Source organism: Ovis canadensis, chromosome 5 (genome assembly GCF_042477335.2).
Source record: "Ovis canadensis isolate MfBH-ARS-UI-01 breed Bighorn chromosome 5, ARS-UI_OviCan_v2, whole genome shotgun sequence".
Classification (NCBI taxonomy): Eukaryota; Metazoa; Chordata; class Mammalia; order Artiodactyla; family Bovidae; genus Ovis; species Ovis canadensis.
The window spans coordinates 35,312,953-35,332,712 of record NC_091249.1 but is presented as its reverse complement, the minus strand read 5'-3'; the positions used below and the strand labels follow the sequence as shown (position 1 = coordinate 35,332,712).

The following is a 19,760-nucleotide window of genomic DNA, read 5'->3' as shown; positions in this document are numbered from 1 at the left end:
TAAGCAGTGTAGACAGGGAAAGCACACACGCCGTGAGCGGGGGCAACTCAGTGTGGCCGAGTCACTGTGAGCACACGCCAGTATTATTTGTGTGCAGTGTTCTTCCCTCCCCACAGCACGACTGAAAAAGTGAGCCTAAAAAAGTGTCCACCACAGCCCCCTTGTGTCAGGGCAGAAATTAGACACTGTAGAAACCAGCAAACAGAAGAAGCTAAAACAAACAGGGAACTGCCTTGGATATGACAGGTACAATAGATTAAAACCCTGTAGTTAGCACTGACTACATAGGAAGGAGCCTATAGATCTTGAGAAGTATAAGCTGGATCAAGGAACTATCTGAAAATGAACTGATCCCACACTGTCCACAACACCACCAGAGAAAGTCCTAGATATATATTTACTATTATCATTTTTTAAATTAAAAAAATTTTAAGTCCTCTATTACACCTTTAATTTTCATTTTTATAACCTACTATTACTTTGCAAAAAAAAAAAAAGACCCTATTTTTTGGAGCAAACTTCATATATATGCTGCTGCTGCTGCTGCTAAGTCACTTCACTCGTGTCCAACTTTGTGCAACCCCATAGATGGCAGCCCACCAGGCTCCGCCATTCCTGGGATTCTCCAGGCAAGAATACTGGAGTGGGTTGCCATTTCCTTCTCCAATGCATGAGAGTAAAAAGTGAAAGTCAAGTCGCTCAGTCGCGTATGACTCTTAGCGACCCCATGGACTGCAGCCTACCAGGTTCCTCCATCCATGGATTTTCCAGGCAAGAGTACTGGAGTGGGGTGCCATGCCTTCTCAATTCACATATATATATATGTATATATACTATAATTTTTATGACTTCGTTTTTTTCTTTAATATTGTATGTTTGAGAATCCAACCTCTCCTCTAGATTTTTAAGCTTTGCTTTTTGGTATTTGTTATCAATTTTGTACCTTTAAGAACCCAATTTTCAGTATCATTTTTACTGAAATCAATTTACTGAGATCACTGGCTTGACTGCTCTCTCCTCCTTTGGACTCTCCTTTTTCTCAACCAGGTCATCTCTATCTCCTCCCTCCCCCTTCTCCTCTCTGCCGACTCTGTTAATCTCTTTGTGTGTTCCAGACTGTGGAGAACGCATAGGGAACTGATTACTGGCTGGATCTGTTTCTCTCCTTTTCATTCACCCCTTTATCCTCCTGGCCACCTCTGTCTCCCTCCTCCCTCTTCTCTTTTCTGTATAACTCCGTGAACATCTCTGAGCTGTCCAGACTGTGGAGAGCACATAAGGAAGTGATTACTGGCTAGCTTGCTCTCCCTTCTTTTGATTCCCCCTCTTCTCCTCTTGGTCACCTCTATCTCCCTCCTCCCTCTTCTCTTCTCCATGTAACTCTGTGAACCTCTCTGGGTGTCCCTCACTGTGGAGAAACTTTTCATCTTTAACCTAGATGTTTTATCATCAGTGCTGTATAGATGGAGAAGTCTTGAGGCTACTGTAAGAATAAGACTGAAAACCAGAAGCAGGAGGCTTAAGTCCAAATCCTGAGACCATCAGAGAACTCCTGACTCCAGAGAACTCCTGACTCCAGGGAACATTAATCAATAGGAGCGCATCAAACGCCTCCATACCTACACTGAAACCAAGCACAACCCAAGGGCCAACAAGTTCCAGAGCAAGACATACCACACAAATTCTCCAGCAACACAGGAACACAGCCCTGAGCTTCAATATACAGGCTGCCCAAAGGCACACCAAACTCATTGACATCTCATGACTCATTACTGGACACTTCATTGCACTCCAGAGAGAAGAAACCCAGCTCCACCCACCAGAACACCGACACAAGCTTCCCTAACCAGGAAACCTTGACAAACCACCCATCCAACCTCTCCCACAGCGAGGAAACTCCACAATAAAGAGAACTCCACAAACTGCCAGAATACAGAAAGGCCACTCCAAACACAGCAATATAAACAAGATGAAAACGCAGAGAAATACCCAGCAGGTAAAGCAACAGGATAAATTCCCACCAAACCAAACAAAAGAGGAAGAGATAGGGAATCTACCTGATAAAGAATTCTGATTAATGCTAGTGAAAATGATCCAAAATCTTGAAAACAAAATGGAGTTACAGATAAATAGCCTGGAGACAAGGATCGAGAAGATGCAAGAAAGGTTTAACAAGGGCCTAGAAGAAATAAAAAAGAGTCAATATATAATGAATTATGCAATAAATGAGACCAAAAACACTCTGGAGGGAATCAACAGTAGAATAATAGAGGCAGAAGATAGGATAAGTGAGGTAGAAGATAGAATGGTAGAAATAAATGAAACAGAGAGGAAAAAACAAAAACGAATTAAAAGAAATGAGGACAATCTCAGAGACTCTGAGACAATGTTAACAATCTCTGGAACAATGATAAATGCCCCAACATTCGAATCATAGGAGTCCCAGAAGAAGAAGACAAAAGAAAGACCATGAAAAAATACTTGAGGAGATAATATAGTTGAAAACTTCCCTAAAATGGGGAAGGAAATAATCACCCAAGTCCAAGAAACCCAGAGAGTCCCAAACACCCCAAGGCACATATTAATCAAAAGAACAAAGATCAAACACAAAGAACAAATATTAAAAGCAGCAAGGGAAAAACAACAAATAACACACAAGGGGATTCCCATAAGGATAACAGCTGATCTTTCAACAGAAACTCTCCAGTCCAGAAGGGAATGGCAGGACATACTTAAAGTGATAAAAGAAAATAACTACAGCCCAGATTACTGTACCCAGCAAGGATCTCATTCAAATATGAAGGAGAAATCAAAAGCATTATAGACAAGCCAAAGCTGAGAGAATTCAGCACCACCAGACCAGCTCTCCAGCAAATGCTAAAGGATCTTCTCTAGACAGGAAACACAGAAAGGGTGTATAAACTTGAACCCAAAACAATAAATGTCAATGGGATCATACTTATCAATAATTACCTTAAATGTAAATGGGCTGAATGCCACAACCAAAAGACAAAGATTGGCTGAATGGATACAAAAACAAGACCCCTATATATGTTGCCTACAAGAGATCCACATCAAAACAAGGGACACATACAGACTGAAAGTGAAGGGCTGGAAAAAGATATTCCATGCAAATGGAGACCAAAAGAAAGCAGGAGTAGCAATACTCATATCAGATGAAATAGACTTTAAAACAAAGGCTGTGAAAAGAGACAAAGGACACTACATAATGATCAAAGGATCAATCCAAGAAGAAGATATAACAATTATAAATATATATGCACCCAACATAGGAGCCCTGCAATATGTAAGACAAATGCTAACAAGTATGAAAGGGGAAATTAGCAACAACACAATAATAGTGTGAGACTTTAATACCCCACTCACACCTATGGATAGATCAACCAGACAGAAAATTAACAGGGAAACAAACTGTAAATGATACAATAGATCAGTTAGACCTAATTGATATCTATAGGACATTTCACCCCAAAATAATAAATTTCACTTTTTTCTCAAGCACACAAGGAACCTTCTCCAGGATAGATCATATCCTGGGCCATAAATCTAGCCTTGGTAAATTTTAAAAAATTGAAATAATTCCAAGCATCTTTTCTGACCACAATGCAGTAAGATTAGATCTCAATTACCAGAGAAAAACTATTAAAAATTCCAACACATGAAGGCTGAACAACACACTGCTGAATAACCAACAAATCACAGAGGAAATCAAAAAGGAAATCAAAATATGCATAGAAATGAATGAAAATGAAAACACAACATCCCAAAACCTGTGGGTCATGGTAAAAGCAGTGTTAAGGGGATGGTTCATAGCAATACAGGCATACCTCAAGAAACAAGAAAAAAGTCAAATAAATAACCTAACAACACCTAAAGCAACTAGAAAATGAAGAAATGAAAAACCCTAGGGTTAGGAGAAGGAAAGAAATCTGAAAAATTAGGGCAGAAATAAATGCAAAACACACAAAAGAGATCATAGCAAAAATCAACAAAGCCAAAAGCTGCTTCTTTGAGAAGATAAATAAAATTGACAAACCATTAGCCAGACTCATCAAGAAACAAAGGGAGAAAAATCAAATCAATAAAATTAGAAATGAAAATGGAGAGATCACAACAGACAACACAGAAATACAAAGGACCAAAGAGACTACTATCAGCAACTATAGGCCAATAAAACGGACAACTTGGAAGAAATGGACAAATTCCTAGAAAAGTACAACTTTCCAAAACTGAACCAGGAAGAAACAGAAAACCTTAGCAGACCATCACAAGCATGGAAATTGAAACTGTAATCAGAAATCTTTCAGCAAACAAAAGCCCAGGGCCAGACAGCTTCACAGCTGAATTCTACCAAAAATTTAGGAAGAGTTAAATTCCTACTCAAACTCTTCCAGAAAATTGCAGAGGAAGATAAACTTCCAAACTCATTCTATCAGGCCACCATCACCCTAATACCAAAACCTGACAAAGATGCCACAAAAAAAGAAAACTACAGACCAATGTCACTGATGAACATAGATGCAAAAATCCTTAACAAAATTCTAGCAAACAGAATCCAACAACACATTAAAAAGATCATACATCATGACCAAGTGGGCTTTATCCCAGGGATGCAAGGATTCTTCAATATCTGCAGATCAATCAAGGTGATACACCATATTAACTAATTGAAAAATAAAAACCATATGATTATCTCAACAGATGCAGAGAAAGCCTTTGACAAAATTCAGCATTCATTTATGATAAAAACTCTCCAGAAAGCAGGACTAGAAGGAACATACCTCAACATAATAAAAGCTATATATGACAAATCCACAGCAAACATTATCCTCAATGGTGAAAAATTGAAAGCATTTCCCCTAAAGTCAGGAACAAGACCAGGGTGCCCACTCTCACCACTACTATTCAACATAGTTTTGGAAGTTTTGGCCACAGCAATCAGAGCAGAAAAAGAAATAAAAGGAATCCAAATTGGAAAAGAAGAAGTAAAACTCTCACTGTTTGCAGATGACATGATCCTCTACATAGAAAACCCTAAAGACTCCACCAGAAAATTACTAGAGCTAATCAATGAATATAGTAAAGTTGCAGGATATAAAATCAACACACAGAAATCCCTTGCATTCCTATACACTAATAATGAGAAAATAGAAAGAGAAATTAAGGAAACAATTCCATTCACCATTGCAACAAAAGGAATAAAATACTTAGGAATATATCTACCCAAAGAAACAAAAGACCTATATATAGAAAACTATAAAACACTGGTGAAAGAAATCAAAGAGGACACTGATAGATGGAGAAATATACCATGTTCATGGATCGGAAGAAGCAATATAGTGAAAATGAGTATACTCCCCAAAGCAATCTATAGATTCCATGCAATCCCTATCGAGCTACCAAGGGTATTTTTCAGACAGCTAGAACAAATAATTTCACAATTTATATGGAAATACAAAAAACCTCGAATAGCCAAAGCAATCTTGAGAAAGAAGAATGGACTGACTTCAGGCTCTACTACAAAGCCACAGTCATAAGACAGTATGGTACTGGCACAAAGACAGAAATATAGATCAATGGAACAAAATAGAAAGCCCAGAGATAAATCCACGCACCTATGGACACCTTATCTTTGACAAAGGAGGCAAGAATATACAATGGAGAAAAGACAATCTCTTTAACAAGTGGTGCTGGGAAAACTGGTCAACCACTTGTAAAAGAATGAAACTAGAACACTTTCTAACGCCATGCCAAAAAATAAACTCAAAATGGATTAAACGTAAGACCAGATCTAAACGTAAGAACAGAAACTATAAAATTTCTAGAGGAGAACATAGGCAAAACACTCTCCAACATAAATCACAGCAGGATCCGCTGTGACAGACCTCCCAGAATATTGGAAATAAAAGCAAAAACAAACAAATGGGACCTAATTAAAATTAAAAGATTCTGTACAACAAAGGAAACTATAAGCAAGGTGAAAAGTCAGCCTTCAGAATGGGACAAAATAATAGCAAATGAAGCAACTGACAAAGAATTAATCTCAAAAATATACAAGCAACTCCTGCAGCTCAATTCCAGAAAAATAAAAGACCCAATCGAAAAGTGGACCAAAGAACTAAACAGACATTTCTCCAAAGAAGACATATAGATGTCTAACAAACACATGAACATTCAGAAAACGAAGATCATGGCATCCGGTCCCATCACTTCATGGGAAATAGATGGGGAAACAGTGGAAACAGTTTCAGACTTTATTTTTTTGGGCTCCAAAATCACCGCAGATGGGACTGCAGCCATGAAATTAAAAGACACTTACTCCTTGGAAGAAAAGTTATGAGCAACCTAGATAGCATATTCAAAAGCAGAGACATTACTTTGCCGACTAAGGTCCATCTAGTCAAGGCTATGGTTTCTCCTGTGGTCATGTATGGATGTGAGAGTTGGACTGTGAAGAAGGCTGAGTGCCGAAGAATTGATGCTTTTGAAGTGTGGTGTTGGAGAAGACTCTTGAGAGCCCCTTGGACTGCAAGGAGATCCAACCAGTCCATTCTGAAAGAGATCAACCCTGGGATTTCTTTGGAGGGAATGATGCTGAAGCTGAAACTCCAGTACTTTGGCCACGTCATGTGAAGAGCTGACTCATTGGAAAAGACTCTGATGCTGGGAGGGATTCGGGGCAGGAGGAGAAGGGGACAACCGAGGATGGGATGGCTTGATGGCATCACAGACTCGATGGACATGAGTCTGAGTGAACTCCGGGAGATGGTGATGGACAGGGAGGCCCGGCATGCTGTGATTCATGGGGTCACAAAGAGTCAGACATGACTGAGTGACTGAACTGAACTGAACAAACACATGAAAAGATGCTCAACATCACTCATTATCAGAGAAATGCAAATCAAAACCACAATGAGGTATCATTTCACGTCAGTCAGAATGGCTGCTAGCCAAAAGTCTACAAGCAATAAATGCTGGAGAGGGTATGGAGAAAAGGGAAGCCTCTTACACTGCTGGTGGGAATGCCAACTAGTACAGCCACTATGGAGAACAGTGTGGAGATTCCTTAACTGGCATACGGCCCAGCAATCTCACTGCTAGGCATACACACGAAGGAAACCAGATTTGAAACAGACACAATGTTCATCGCAGCACTGTTTATAATAGCCAGGACATGGAAGCAACCTAGATGTCCATCAGCAGATGAATGGATAAGAAAGCTGTGGTACATATACACAATGGAGTATTACTCAGCCATTAAAAAGAATACATTGGAATCAGTTCTAATGAGGTGGATGAAACTGGAGCCTATTATGTAGAGTGAAGTAAGCCAGAAAGAAAAACACCAATACAGTATAATAACGCATATATGTGGAATTTAGAAAGATGGTAATGATAATGCTGTATGCGAGACTGCAAACGAGACACAGGTGTATAGAACAGTCTTTTGGACTCTGGGAGAGGGCGAGGATGGGATGATTTGGGAGAATGGCATTGAAACATGTATATTATCATATGTGAAATGAATCACCAGTCCAGGTTTGATGCATGATACAGGATGCTCAGGGCTGGTGCACTGGGATGACCCAGAGGGATGGGATGGGGAGGGAGGTGGGTTCAGGATGGGGAACACATGTACACCCATGGCGGATTCATGTCAATGTATGGCAAAACCAATACAATATTGTAAAGTATTAGCCTCCAATTAAAATATATAAATTTATATTAAAAAATTAAAATGAAAAATATGTACACTCATCATCATTTTTAATTCTAAAAAATTTCTAGTTTCATGTGGTTAATAATTCCATCCAGTTTACTTTATAATATCTGGAACTACTGTTTTTTAGATATTAGAATGCCTGGGCTCAGGTTATAATTTTTCTTTTTAAAATTATAAAAATTTTTATAAAAATTTATAAAAATTATAAAGCAGCTTTATTGAAATACAATTCATATTCCATAAATCCCAATGTTTTAAAGGATACAATTTTGTGGGTTTAGTTTACTCACAGAGTTGTGTCACCACTATTTCTTTTATCTTCTCTTTAACATCTGTGCAAATTTTGGAGTTTTTCCTTAAATTGATCACCCAATCCTTCATAGAATGTTTTATTCCTGATTTCATATTTTTAAGTTTTCTTTTTGTTCCCTGAATGCTCCTTTTTTTTGTAGCCTACACTCATTTCATGGACATGTTTCTTCATCACACTGAGAATAATAATGAAAATATGACTTAAAAGGTTTTTTTCTTGCATTGTCTGTGTTCTTCAAGTTTCTTTTTATTTGGTATCTAACTTTTATTTTATACATATTAAATTTGTATAATTCCTTAAATGTCTGGTAATTCTTGAATGTTTAAGAATGAGGCACTAAAGAGCTGCTGGAAACTGGATTCATAAGTGAGGTTTAGGAAGCAGTATGGGCTTTACTGAAGTGTACTTGGACAGGAGCCAGGTCATTACTGCCAGAATATAGGTCTTCTCCTGGTCAGAGAAGTTTCCAAGAGAGGAACTCTCCAGGCTTTTAACTAGGGTGTATTTTCCTGAGTGTAATGAGTCTGAGGTAAGTAAACAGACTTTACTTAATTCCCTTCCCTCCTCCTCCCACCTCTCACTGCTAGTTTTCAGTATAGCACCCCTGCTCTCAGCAGTACTGAGGATCCCTTTGCTTCAATGTCTCTGGACAGCCATGGTGGGAATAAGGGTAGCTGCCTGGCTACATTGTCCTGGGGGAGGGATCATAGTATCTAACTGCTACTTTTAAAGATTTCCAAAAATCCTATTTTCAACATTATCTCTACCTATTCCTTCACAAATATGTGGAATATGTGATGTCTCTAATTCCTGAACCTTCAGCCTGCATCATTTCACTTCGTGGTTTGTCCTAGTTTCAGCCTTTTTTTATCATTAGGACTATTAAACTTAATTCATTTATATTGCAAATTCCAAACTTTTGTTGATTATCTCTTGTCAGCTAAGGTTTCTTCTCTTTTTCTCTACATTATGGCCTCATGCCTTTTTTATGCCTTTATTGATATTTTAGTGTTTTCAGAAGGAATAAATAAATCTGTTCAATCCTTCATATTAAATATGAAATCCTGAGTTAATTTTAATCATGTTGCAAAACTTCTAGATTCCAAGACAGAATTAAAACAATTATATGTTAAATAGAATTCTGTGGGTTGCTCAAAACCTAACCATTTATATTTTATTGTAGTATAAAGTATTCTATGTCTCAAATATCAATCAAATATCAAACAAACTCAGATACAGCTAGTTTGTTAATTAGAGACAGTCTATCTTCTATTTTCTCATACCTTTCACACATCAACTTGATAAAGCTAGTAACCAAGGACATTTATCATATATTTAAACTACAATTTCTTAAAATATTGATTATGATAAAATTGTTTATTTCCTTTAAATAGAGTAGAAAACTCATTCAACAAACATTTAAAATTATATTATGTCTCAAGCATGGAATAGGAAGATAAAAGGCAGTGCTTATTCTTAACAGCTTTAGGGCCTAGAGGAACAAATATTATACTGTTGTTTTGAGTCCTATGACAGTGCCATGGAACTACCAGGGGAGAACAACTCATCTAGAAAGAGAGAAGAGCAGTCAGGAGAGGCTTCCAAAAGAGATGGCACCTGAATCTGTATTTGAAGAAGTAGCAGAAGTTAACTAGGCAAAGAAGGAAGAAGGAGGGAAAAGCATTTGTCTAGATCTGATAAATAGAGTGCCTGATGAACTATGGACTGAGGTTCATGACACTGTGCAGGAGACAGGGATTAAAACCATACCCATGGAAAAGAAATGCAAAAAAGCAAAATGGCTGACTGGGGAGGCCTTACAAATAGCTGTGAAAAGAAGAGAAGTGAAAAGCAAAGGAGAAAAGGAAAGATATAAGCATCTGAATGCAGAGTTCCAAAGAATAGCAAGAAGAGATGAGAAAGCCTTCCTCAGCGATCAATGCAAAGAAATAGAGGAAAACAACAGAATGGGAAAGCCTAGAGATCTCTTCATGAAAATTAGAGATACCAAGGGAACATTTCATGCAAAGATAGACTCAATAAAGGACAGAAATGATATGGACCTAACAGAAGCAGAAGATATTAAGAAGAGGTGGCAAGAATACACAGAAGAACTGTACAAAAAAGATCTTCAAAACCAAGATAATCACAATGGTGTGATCACTCACCTAGAGCCAGACATCCTGGAATGTGAAGTCAAGTGGACCTTAGAAAGCATCACTACGAACAAAGCTGGTGGAGGTGATGGAATTCCAGTTGAGCTATTTCAAATCCTGAAAGATGATGCTGTGAAGTGCTGCACTCAATATGCCAGCAAATTTGGAAAACTCAGCAGTGGCCACAGGACTGGAAAAGGTCAGTTTTCATTCCAATCCCAAAGAAAGGCAATGCCAAAGAATGCTCAAACTACAGCACAATTGCACTCATCTCACATGCTAGTAAAGTAATGCTCAAAATTCTGCAAGCCAGGCTTCAGCAATACATGAACCGGAAACTTCCACATGTTCAAGCTGGTTTTAGAAAAGGCAGAGGAACTAGAGATCAAATTGCCAACATCCTCTGGATCATCAAAAAAGCAAGAGAGTTCCAGAAAAACATCTATTTCTGCTTTATTGATTATGCCAAAGCCTTTGACTGTGTGGATCACAATAAACTGTGGAAAATTCTGAAAGAGATGGGAATACCAGACCATCTAACCTGCCTCTTGAGAACCCTATATGCAGGTCAGGAAGCAACAGTTAGAACTGGATATGGAACAACAGAGTGGTTCCAAATAGGAAAAGGAGTACATCAAGGCTGTATATTGTCACCCTGCTTATTTAACTTCTATGCAGAGTAGATCATGAGAAACGCTGGGCTGGAAGAAGCACAAGCTGGAATCAAGATTGCCAGGAGAAATATCAATCACCTCAGATATGCAGATGACACCACCCTTATGGCAGAAAGTGAAGAGGAACAAAAGAGCCTCTTGATGAAAGTGAAAGAGGAGAGTGAAAAAGTTGGCTTAAAGCTCAGCATTCCGAAAACTAAGATCATGGTATCTGGTCCCATCACTTCATGTAAAATAGATGCGGAAACTGTGGAAACAGTGTCAGACTTTATCTTTTGGGGCTCCAAAATCACTGCAGATGGTGACTGCAGCCATGAAATTAAAAGACACTTACTCCTTGGAAGGAAAGTTATGACCAACCTAGATAGCATATTGAAAAGCAGAGACATCACTTTGCTAACAAAGGTCTGTCTCGTCAAGGCTATGGTTTTTCCTGTGGTCATGTATGGATGCGAGAGCTGGACTGTGAAGAAAGCTGAGCACCAAAGAATTGATGCTTTTGAACTGTGATGTTGGAGAAGACTCTTGAGAGTCCCTTGGACTGCAAGGAGATCCAACAAGTCCATCCTAAAGGAGATCAGTCCTGGGTGTTCATTGGAAGGAATGATGCTAAAGCTGAAAGTCCAGTACTTTGGCCACCTCATGTGAAGAGCTGACTCATTGGAAAAGACTCTGATGCTGGGAGGGATTGGGGGCAGGAGGAGAAGGGGACAGCAGAGGATGAGATGGCTGGATGGCATCACCGACTCGATGGAAGTGAGTTTGAGTGAACTCCGGGAGATGGTGATGGACAGGGAGGCCTGGCATGCTGCGATTCATTGGGTCGCAAAGAATCGGACGCGACTGAGAGACTGAACTGAACTGAAGCACTTTCCATGTTCTTTTACACTATATTTTAAGAAAATTCCTGTATTTTCTACCTAGCTTATTTGATTTTCAGCTGAATACATCCCAATATTAGGTTGATTTATTGTTTCAAAATTTTATATTTTTAGTTTCCTGGGACTATAATTTTTTATAGCAGCCTATTACATTATGGATTCAATTACCTCTTGTCTCTAAAGAGTTATTTAAAGCTTATTATCATCCCTTCAGGTTTTGATTCTTTTGTTTGGTGCATTTGTGATCTCTCTTCCATGGCATTGGTATTCTTCAAAGATTTGACTGTTTTTGATTGTCTGTTCATATGTCTATTTGAGAATTTCTGTTTACATGGCAGAGAATATAAATTCCAAAAAAACAACCTACCTCTGGAGATTTTAGAAGAGTGATGCGACATTCTGGGGACTTATGTTCTGAGTGGGGATGTTCTCCTGTATTTTCTGGGCATTGTAGGCTACACGGGAGTGCCTGCAAGCTCAGTTGCTAAGCTGTGTCTGACTCTTTGTGACCCTATAGATTGTAGCCCATCAGGCTCCTCTGTTCATTGGTTTTTCTAGACAAGAATACTGGAGTAGGTTGCCATTTCCTCCTCCAGGGGATCTTCTCGACTGAGGGAATGAACCCACATCTCCTGAGTTGGCTGGCAGGTTCTTTACCACTGAGCCACCTGGGAAGCCCTAGGTTGCATGGGGGCACTGCCCTATTTGGTTAGTATCCACACTGGAAGTCTCCAATATCAGAATTCCCACTTCAGAGAGCCATTATGTATCTTTTCCCTGGGATTAACAAGTATAGCATAATCTATATTTTTTAATTTTTCTGCCCCTTTGCTATCCGTATGGCAATCTGGAGTTACTTCAGACTCTTCTGGTTCTCTCTCCAGCTCCAACATTGATCCTAAGGAGCCAAAATGAAGTCTTAATTCACTTTGCTAGGCAGTAACTCCTAGGGTTCTGACCTGGCAGCAAGCACTAAGTTGTCAGTGTTTCCAATATAAGAAGGGGATGAGTAGGGGGCCAGGTCACACACTGCCTAAATGTAGTGCTTAATCCATCATTTTGACAACTCCTTCAGGGTCCCATCTATTATAGTGTTTCACATTTCTTGACCAAGTGTTTTGAGTTAAGTGTATCTCCAGAGGTACTCTTACCTCTTCAGTGGTTTTTCTCTACTCTTCATATATGTATCAGTCTGATCTCATCTGTCTTTAAGAATTCCTCAGGCTTTCTGGTGTAGTAATGACATCCTTTTTTGTTTTCAAAAATAAGTTCAATTACACCAAATTTTTATCAGCAGCCCTCCATATTCAACTCCCTATTTGAATTACTAGTCATCTTAAAGGCACCCATTACTTAATATATTAAAGAGAGAATTTATGATTTTTCCCTCAAACAAGATTTTTTTCAGTGAATGGCAGCACCACCTTACACTCAGTTATGCAGACCAGAAACACGTGTCACCTTTGACACCTCCATCTTCAAACTTCATCTGTAAATTCTGTCAATTTCATTTCCCACAATAACCATACATATATCCACTTCTTTCCATTTCCACTGTCATCTGTTGGTATAAAGTGCTATCATTCCTCCCCTTTACTATTGCAGCAGCCTCCCAAAGGACGCCTATTTACATCCACTCCTGCTTCTTCGCATACAGTAACGAATATGATCATATTATTCCCTATTTAAAAGACTTCAGCAGCTTCCTGCTGCTCCGAAGATAAATATCTTTGGCATGGCCTACAGGGCTATGGAAGGTCTTGTCTGTCCAACCTTATCTTATTATCACATTTCCTCCTCTGTTCCCTCTGCCTGGATTTCTCTTTATTCATCTTTCTGTTTAGTTAAGCTCTACTTTTCTTCAGATCTCAAGTAAATTACCACTCCCTCATGAAAGCCTTCCCTAATCTCTTCAACTAAATTCAGTTACAGTCAAGTCTACCTCACTTTTGTAACACTTATCACAATTGTGTTTGAAGGCTTTGAGGATGAAGTCCAGAGCACAGGCAGAAGGACCAGGAGAAAGACATCTTTTCTACTGAGATGGGAAGATAAGACAGACACAAATGGATGTTTATGTTTGTAAGAAAGTAAGTTGAAGGAGTTCACATTGCCAGTCTTACCTGTTACTTGTTTACTATTTGATGAACTACTGTCAGCCTGGAGGTCATCTGTCACTGACTCCTATGTGAAATAAGAATTAAACATATAGCACAAATTATGAGATGGAATATTTTTATATTATAAAAACATTGATTTGGTTATTTAAAAAATGCAAAACTAATGTTAACTTTGTGTATCACTTTCATATTTAAAACATTTTTCAGCTTACTGATATAAATGTAATCTGATATATAATATTAAATCTTAAAATATAATACTGTGGACATACCCAGGGTGTCAAAAATATACTAGTCAGTAACTATTGTGGGATAAACCAGCAAAGTGAAAATGAAAGTCACTCAGTTACGAAAATCAAAGTCACTCAGTCATGTCCAACTCTTTGTGACCCCATGGACTTATTCAGTCCATGGAATCCTCCAGACCAGAATACTGGAGTGGGTAGACTTTCCCTTCAGGGGATCTTCCCAACCCAGGGATAGAACCCAGGTCTCCCACATTGCAGGAGGATTCTTTACTGTCTGAAACACCAGGGAAGCTCAAGAATACTGAAGTGGGCAGCCTAGCCCTTCTCCAGTGATTCCTGACCCAGAATTCCAACTGGGGTTCCCTGCATTGCAGGCAGATTCTTTACCAGCTGAGCTACCAGGGAAGGGAAGTCCCTGATAAACCAGCAACGAGAAGATAAAGATGAATATTTTTCTAATCCCCTAGGCAAGAAGGAATTTTTTCCCCTCTAAATACAAAAGCAAAATAAATAAAAAGAAAATGATTGATAAATAAGTCTAAAATACCAAAAGTAAAATAAAAGGCAAACAAACAAATGTGGAAATATTTGTTACATATGTGTGTAAAGTACAACTATCTTCAATATATAACAAATAAGTATTTCAAAAAGTTACACTAATGACCAATAAAATGAGAAAAAGTATCAACTTCACTAGCATTCAAAGAAATGGAAAGCAAACAACATGCTATTTTTCATTTATCAGATATATCTATATATCTACATCTATATATATTTTTAAGTTTCAGATAAGATGGTGCCAACTGGACAGAATGAAATAAATAAAATAAAAAGTTTAAACATAATCCAACCCTTGACCCATTACAACATATTTATCTTAGGATAACAATTTGAGGTATATAAAAACAATTTCTGTGGTAGGATATCTACTGATATCTAAAACAGCAAAACCTTGCAAACAATCTCACCCTCTCAACCACAAAAAATAGTTATAGAAATTACAGTATGCCTGCTGCTAAGTTGCTTCAGTTGTGTCCGACTCTGTGCGACCCCATAGATGGCAGCCCACCAGGCTCTGCTGACCCTGGGATTTTCCAGGCAAGGATACTGGAGTGGGTTGCCATTGCCTTCTCCATGATGACTTCTATCACAGCACAAGTGAGCTTGGCTGTCTCTGTGCTCCGCATCAATGCTGCTGCTGCTAAGTCGCTTCAGACGGGTCCGACTCTGTGCGACCCCATACTTAACACCGTTAAAATCTGGGGAAATGCATTTTGTCAAAGTTGCCCTCCCCAAAAAAACATGTCATAGAGAAATATGCAAGCTAAAATGTTGGATTATGACTATCAAATTTAATGCTAATATCATATGCTGCTGCTACTGCTGCTAAGTTGCTTCAGTTGTGCTTCAGAGTACTGGAGTGGGTTGCCATTGCCTTCCCCAACGTCATATGAGTCACAAGCAATTTTTAAAATCTGAGTTTCTCCAAACTACTGCTCCAGGCAAGAACACTAGAGTGGGTAGACATTTCCTTTTCCAGGGGATCTTCCCCACCCAGGGATCAAACCCAGGTCTCCTGCATTACAGGCAGATTCTTTACCATATGAACCACCAGGGAAGCCCAAACTACTGCTATACATCTGTAAAATATTTACAGAATCCATATTAAGTACAGTAGATCAGGAAGTTGTATAATATTCTAATGATAAGGAATCCTCTGTTTCTAATTGTTAATGTAAGTCAAATGAGAAAACATGAAAATGGCTTTAAAATGCGTGCTAACAAACATAGCAGAATTACTGCTGCTACTGCTGCTAAGTCGCTTCAGTCATGTCTGACTCTGTGCGACCCCATAGACGGAAGCCCACCAGGCTCCCCCGTCCCTGGGATTCTCCAGGCAAGAACACTGGAGTGGGTTGCCATTTCCTTCTCCAATGCAGGAAAGTGAAAAGTGAAGGTGAAGTTGCTCAGTCATGTCTGACTCTTAGCGACCCCATGGACTGCAGCCTACCAGGCTCCTCCGTCCAAGAAGCACTTTATATCTGTCACACAGAAAATTAGCCAGTAATGAATATTTCTTAAATCTTTTACAAAGGAAAGAAAAATAAAAATGCATGGCTATGAGTCTACCAGAATCAGAAAAAGGCCCTATCTAAAGCCACAGCATCAGTATGTATAAAAACACTGGAAAGTTATGTAGTCTCTATTGAACAAAGATTACATTATACTTTCTTTCAGAGGTACATTAGGTATCACTAGTCTCTACACTGTTTATCCAAGGACCAGAGGAGAAACATACGTACACTCAATAGAGCAATCTTCTCATCCTGGGTCTCTTCACTAGTGCTATTTTCAGGCAGGCTTTTCTCTCCTGTAACTCTTAATTTAGTGCTAACAAACAAACAACACAATTAGTTTGTAGTGTCTGGACTTGGCTCTCCACACTCCTGATCACTGTTCACGCTGTTTAGAATCTGAAAGGCTCTATGGGGGTCATCATTAGCCACAAGAACATAGTTCCTGAATTTTATCAACACCCAATACCCCGGGAAGGCTTTCCTGGAGATTATATCTCACTTGCCTTTAGGCAACTTGGCCGAATTTCCCTCTTTAAAACAAAATATCTCTCTTTCCTAAGTCAGATTCCCGGTTCTGTGTTCTGAGAAGAGCCAAATCAGAACACATTGCCTTCACTGACTCTTCTTTATTGACTCTTAGAATGAGAGGTTATTAGGATCAAATCAGGACTGAAATTTTGAGGTGGCCAGAGGTATGGGGCTGTTACTTGTGTATACACACCTCGGTGGCCGAGAGCTGACACCTCCCTGACCACTCCGCTCAGATTTTTCCGCGATTTTCTGCAAACCACGCGTTTTGCCATTTCTTTTCAGGCCTACAGATAGGGTGACACGTTTCAGGATAAAAGCCCTAGAGGCCTGCCTGCAGGCCTTGGGGAGCCTTGGGGCTGAGGCCCAACTGCCCCCGCCCTTGGCTCTTGCCCACCCCGCATCCTGCGCCATGACCCAGCCCCGCGGAGCTTACAGTGGGCAAAGAGCTTTCGGCCGGGCCGTGACAGGGCCTCCGCCTTGGCCCGGGCACCTACACCTGGCGTTGGGGTTAGGTTGAGCCTACCGCCGGCCTGCTTTTTGCGGGTATATACCCCTAGTGACCACATTGCCACCCCACTGCCAGGCCCCAGAGGCCTCTTAGCCCTGGACGGCCTGTCTCGTCGTCTTTCTGCGGAACCGAGCTACAGTCCTATGGAACCAGAGTCCAGGCCTGCGAGGCAGCCAGAGAGGAACGGAAAAAGTGAGAAAAACCGAAAGGCCTACAGCGCCAACCCCCACCCTGGCCTGGAGCGGCCTGCCTCACTCCCGCCTTTTTATCTCCGCCGAGTCGCGCGGCGGCTTCTGGGAAGACGCAGTAACGTGGTGGCTTCTGGGAAGACGTAGTTAGCTGGGCCCAACACCTGGTACTGATACTTGGGCCAGTCTCCTTAGCAACATTACCAGGAAGGCCATGGTAATGGAGTTTGAGGTCTCTAAGCACACAGAGTCTCTCCAGAGGGAAGCCTGACTCAATGCAGGAAGGTGAGAGAGGACTGAAAGCACATTACAGTGACAGCGAATGTTTTCTGAGCACCTCAGTCCCTAGAGCCGCCAATTTGCTGTGGAGCCTTGGTAACCTGAGAGTCTAACCAAGCATCAGAAGTGCTTAGGTTCCAGGAGGTTTCTTCTTAGGGACAAGCAGAATCTCTGAGCCCCTGTCTAGAAGCTACCTCCTGGACATCTCTGAGTAGCTTTGTGGTTAAGGTAGAGAGTTCCACAAGGGCTCCCCTCCTAGTGCCCTGAGGCTCAGGTCTCTTTCTCTGCCCAAAGGGAGTAACATGGGAATGACCACTCACTCCATACACTGAGGATAGACCATCTGGCTGCATCTGATAACGTACTGTGTATACAATAACCATCTTATTTTTAAAAAATGACATTTCACAACATTAAAACACACTATCTGTACAGATAAAATTAGAACAACTCAGACTTCTTCTGTGATGCTCCAATACTGTTTATGTTCTTTGGAAGGACTGATGCTAAAGCTGAAACTCCAATACTTTGGCCACCTCATGTGAAGAGTTGACTCATTGGAGAAGACCCTGATGCTGGGAGGGATTGGGGGCAGGAGGAAAAGGGGACGACAGAGGAAGAGATGGCTGGATGGCATCACCAACTCTATGGACATGAGTTTGAGTAAACTCTGGGAGTTGCTGATGACAGGGAGGCCTGGCGTGCTGTGGTTCATGGGGTTGCAAAGAGTCGGACACAACTGAACAATTGAACTGAACTGAAGCACACATATAGCCACAATATTTTCATAATAAAATCACTGGATTTTTTAATTCAAAATCTGATCATAGAAAGTCACTTATTAATTAATAATTAATCATTAAAACTTAACTTTGTAAAGAATAGAGGGCAGTCATTCTTACTTTATTACATATAGTGCTTTGAGTCACTGAATTAGTACTTACTCAGCACCTTACTCTGTGTCAGGCATTATGGTAGGTCGTAGGGTACAGAAGTGAATTAGAAATGATTCTAAATAGTCAAGGACCTCACAGTTTTGTTGTTGTAAGAAGCAATTATCATATTTCAACATCCTTTCTCTAGTCACATCCATACATGCTGACAGGCAGTCTGTAGTTTACAAGCCAGGTTTCCAGGCTCCCTTATCTCCCATTGGAGAATGTTTTTTTAAAAAAATTGTGGTGTCCTTAAATGAATTTTAGGAGGTATGGATCCTGGAATGCCTAAGACATAGAAATGGAAGAAATGGTGAAAAAGGAAAACAGCTTGAAGCAAAAGCTGATCTGCCTTTTGGTGGCCCTATTCTCTAGAACCCTCTCTATACTTAATTACATTTGCTGAGGTGCCATCAAGTTAAAATTTATTGGAGTTAATGCCCAGGGCTTCAAAACTTGAAATAACCTTTGGTGTCATTTCTTGAGCCAAAAGTGTCCTTAGAGAATGATCTGGTTGTCCCCTCAATTCAAAGGTGAACAATTAGGACACCTATCTTAGGAGGCTCATTAGGACAGGAGGTTGGCATAGGTGGCATGAGTCTCCTAACATTTAGCTAGTGTGCTTGTCATGCTCCCATTCCTCCCAATACATGGCTGGGAAAGGGATAGGGGAGGAGAGCAAGGAAAAGAGCTTGAAGCCTTAAGTAGTAAGGGGAGAAGAGACTACAGTCAGACTTGGTCAATTTAAAGCTCCGCTTGCCCAGCCTACACAAGGAGAAAGAAATGTGTCCCCTACAAAAGGGTGAAGTAGGGCAGAGATATCTCAACACAGTCATCTATCTCCCTCCACTCTATGCTAAAGCACACAAATGCTATTTCAAGCATTCAGTCCTAAGTGTTAAATTGAACATCTTCCATTTCCCTGTTATATTGCTTCCATATCTATACTTAGAATTCTGCTTTCAGTGTTTCAGTTCAGTCATATGATTGTTTTGACTAGATTTGGAAGTCATTGAAATGCTAACTTCTATGGGCAAACAGATTCCAAATTTTAAAGAGATTTCTGAAGAAAGCTTTTGGGAAAACAGCCAGTTCATGGATATAG

General features: G+C 40.0%; 1 protein-coding gene across 1 annotated transcript in view; it reads right to left on the bottom strand.

The window, feature by feature from the left end:
• Window positions 1-17,311, bottom strand: part of MEIKIN (meiotic kinetochore factor) — a 123,537-nt gene extending 106,226 nt beyond the window's left edge. Inside the window, exons 1-4 of the mRNA XM_069591595.1 lie at window positions 17,200-17,311; window positions 16,936-17,029; window positions 16,440-16,527; window positions 13,892-13,952 (exon numbers count right to left, since the gene is read on the bottom strand). Coding sequence (XP_069447696.1) covers window positions 13,892-13,952; window positions 16,440-16,527; window positions 16,936-17,029; window positions 17,200-17,311 — 355 coding nt within the window. The remainder of the gene's footprint in view (window positions 1-13,891; window positions 13,953-16,439; window positions 16,528-16,935; window positions 17,030-17,199) is intronic.
• Between the last annotated feature and the right edge of the window lie 2,449 nt (window positions 17,312-19,760).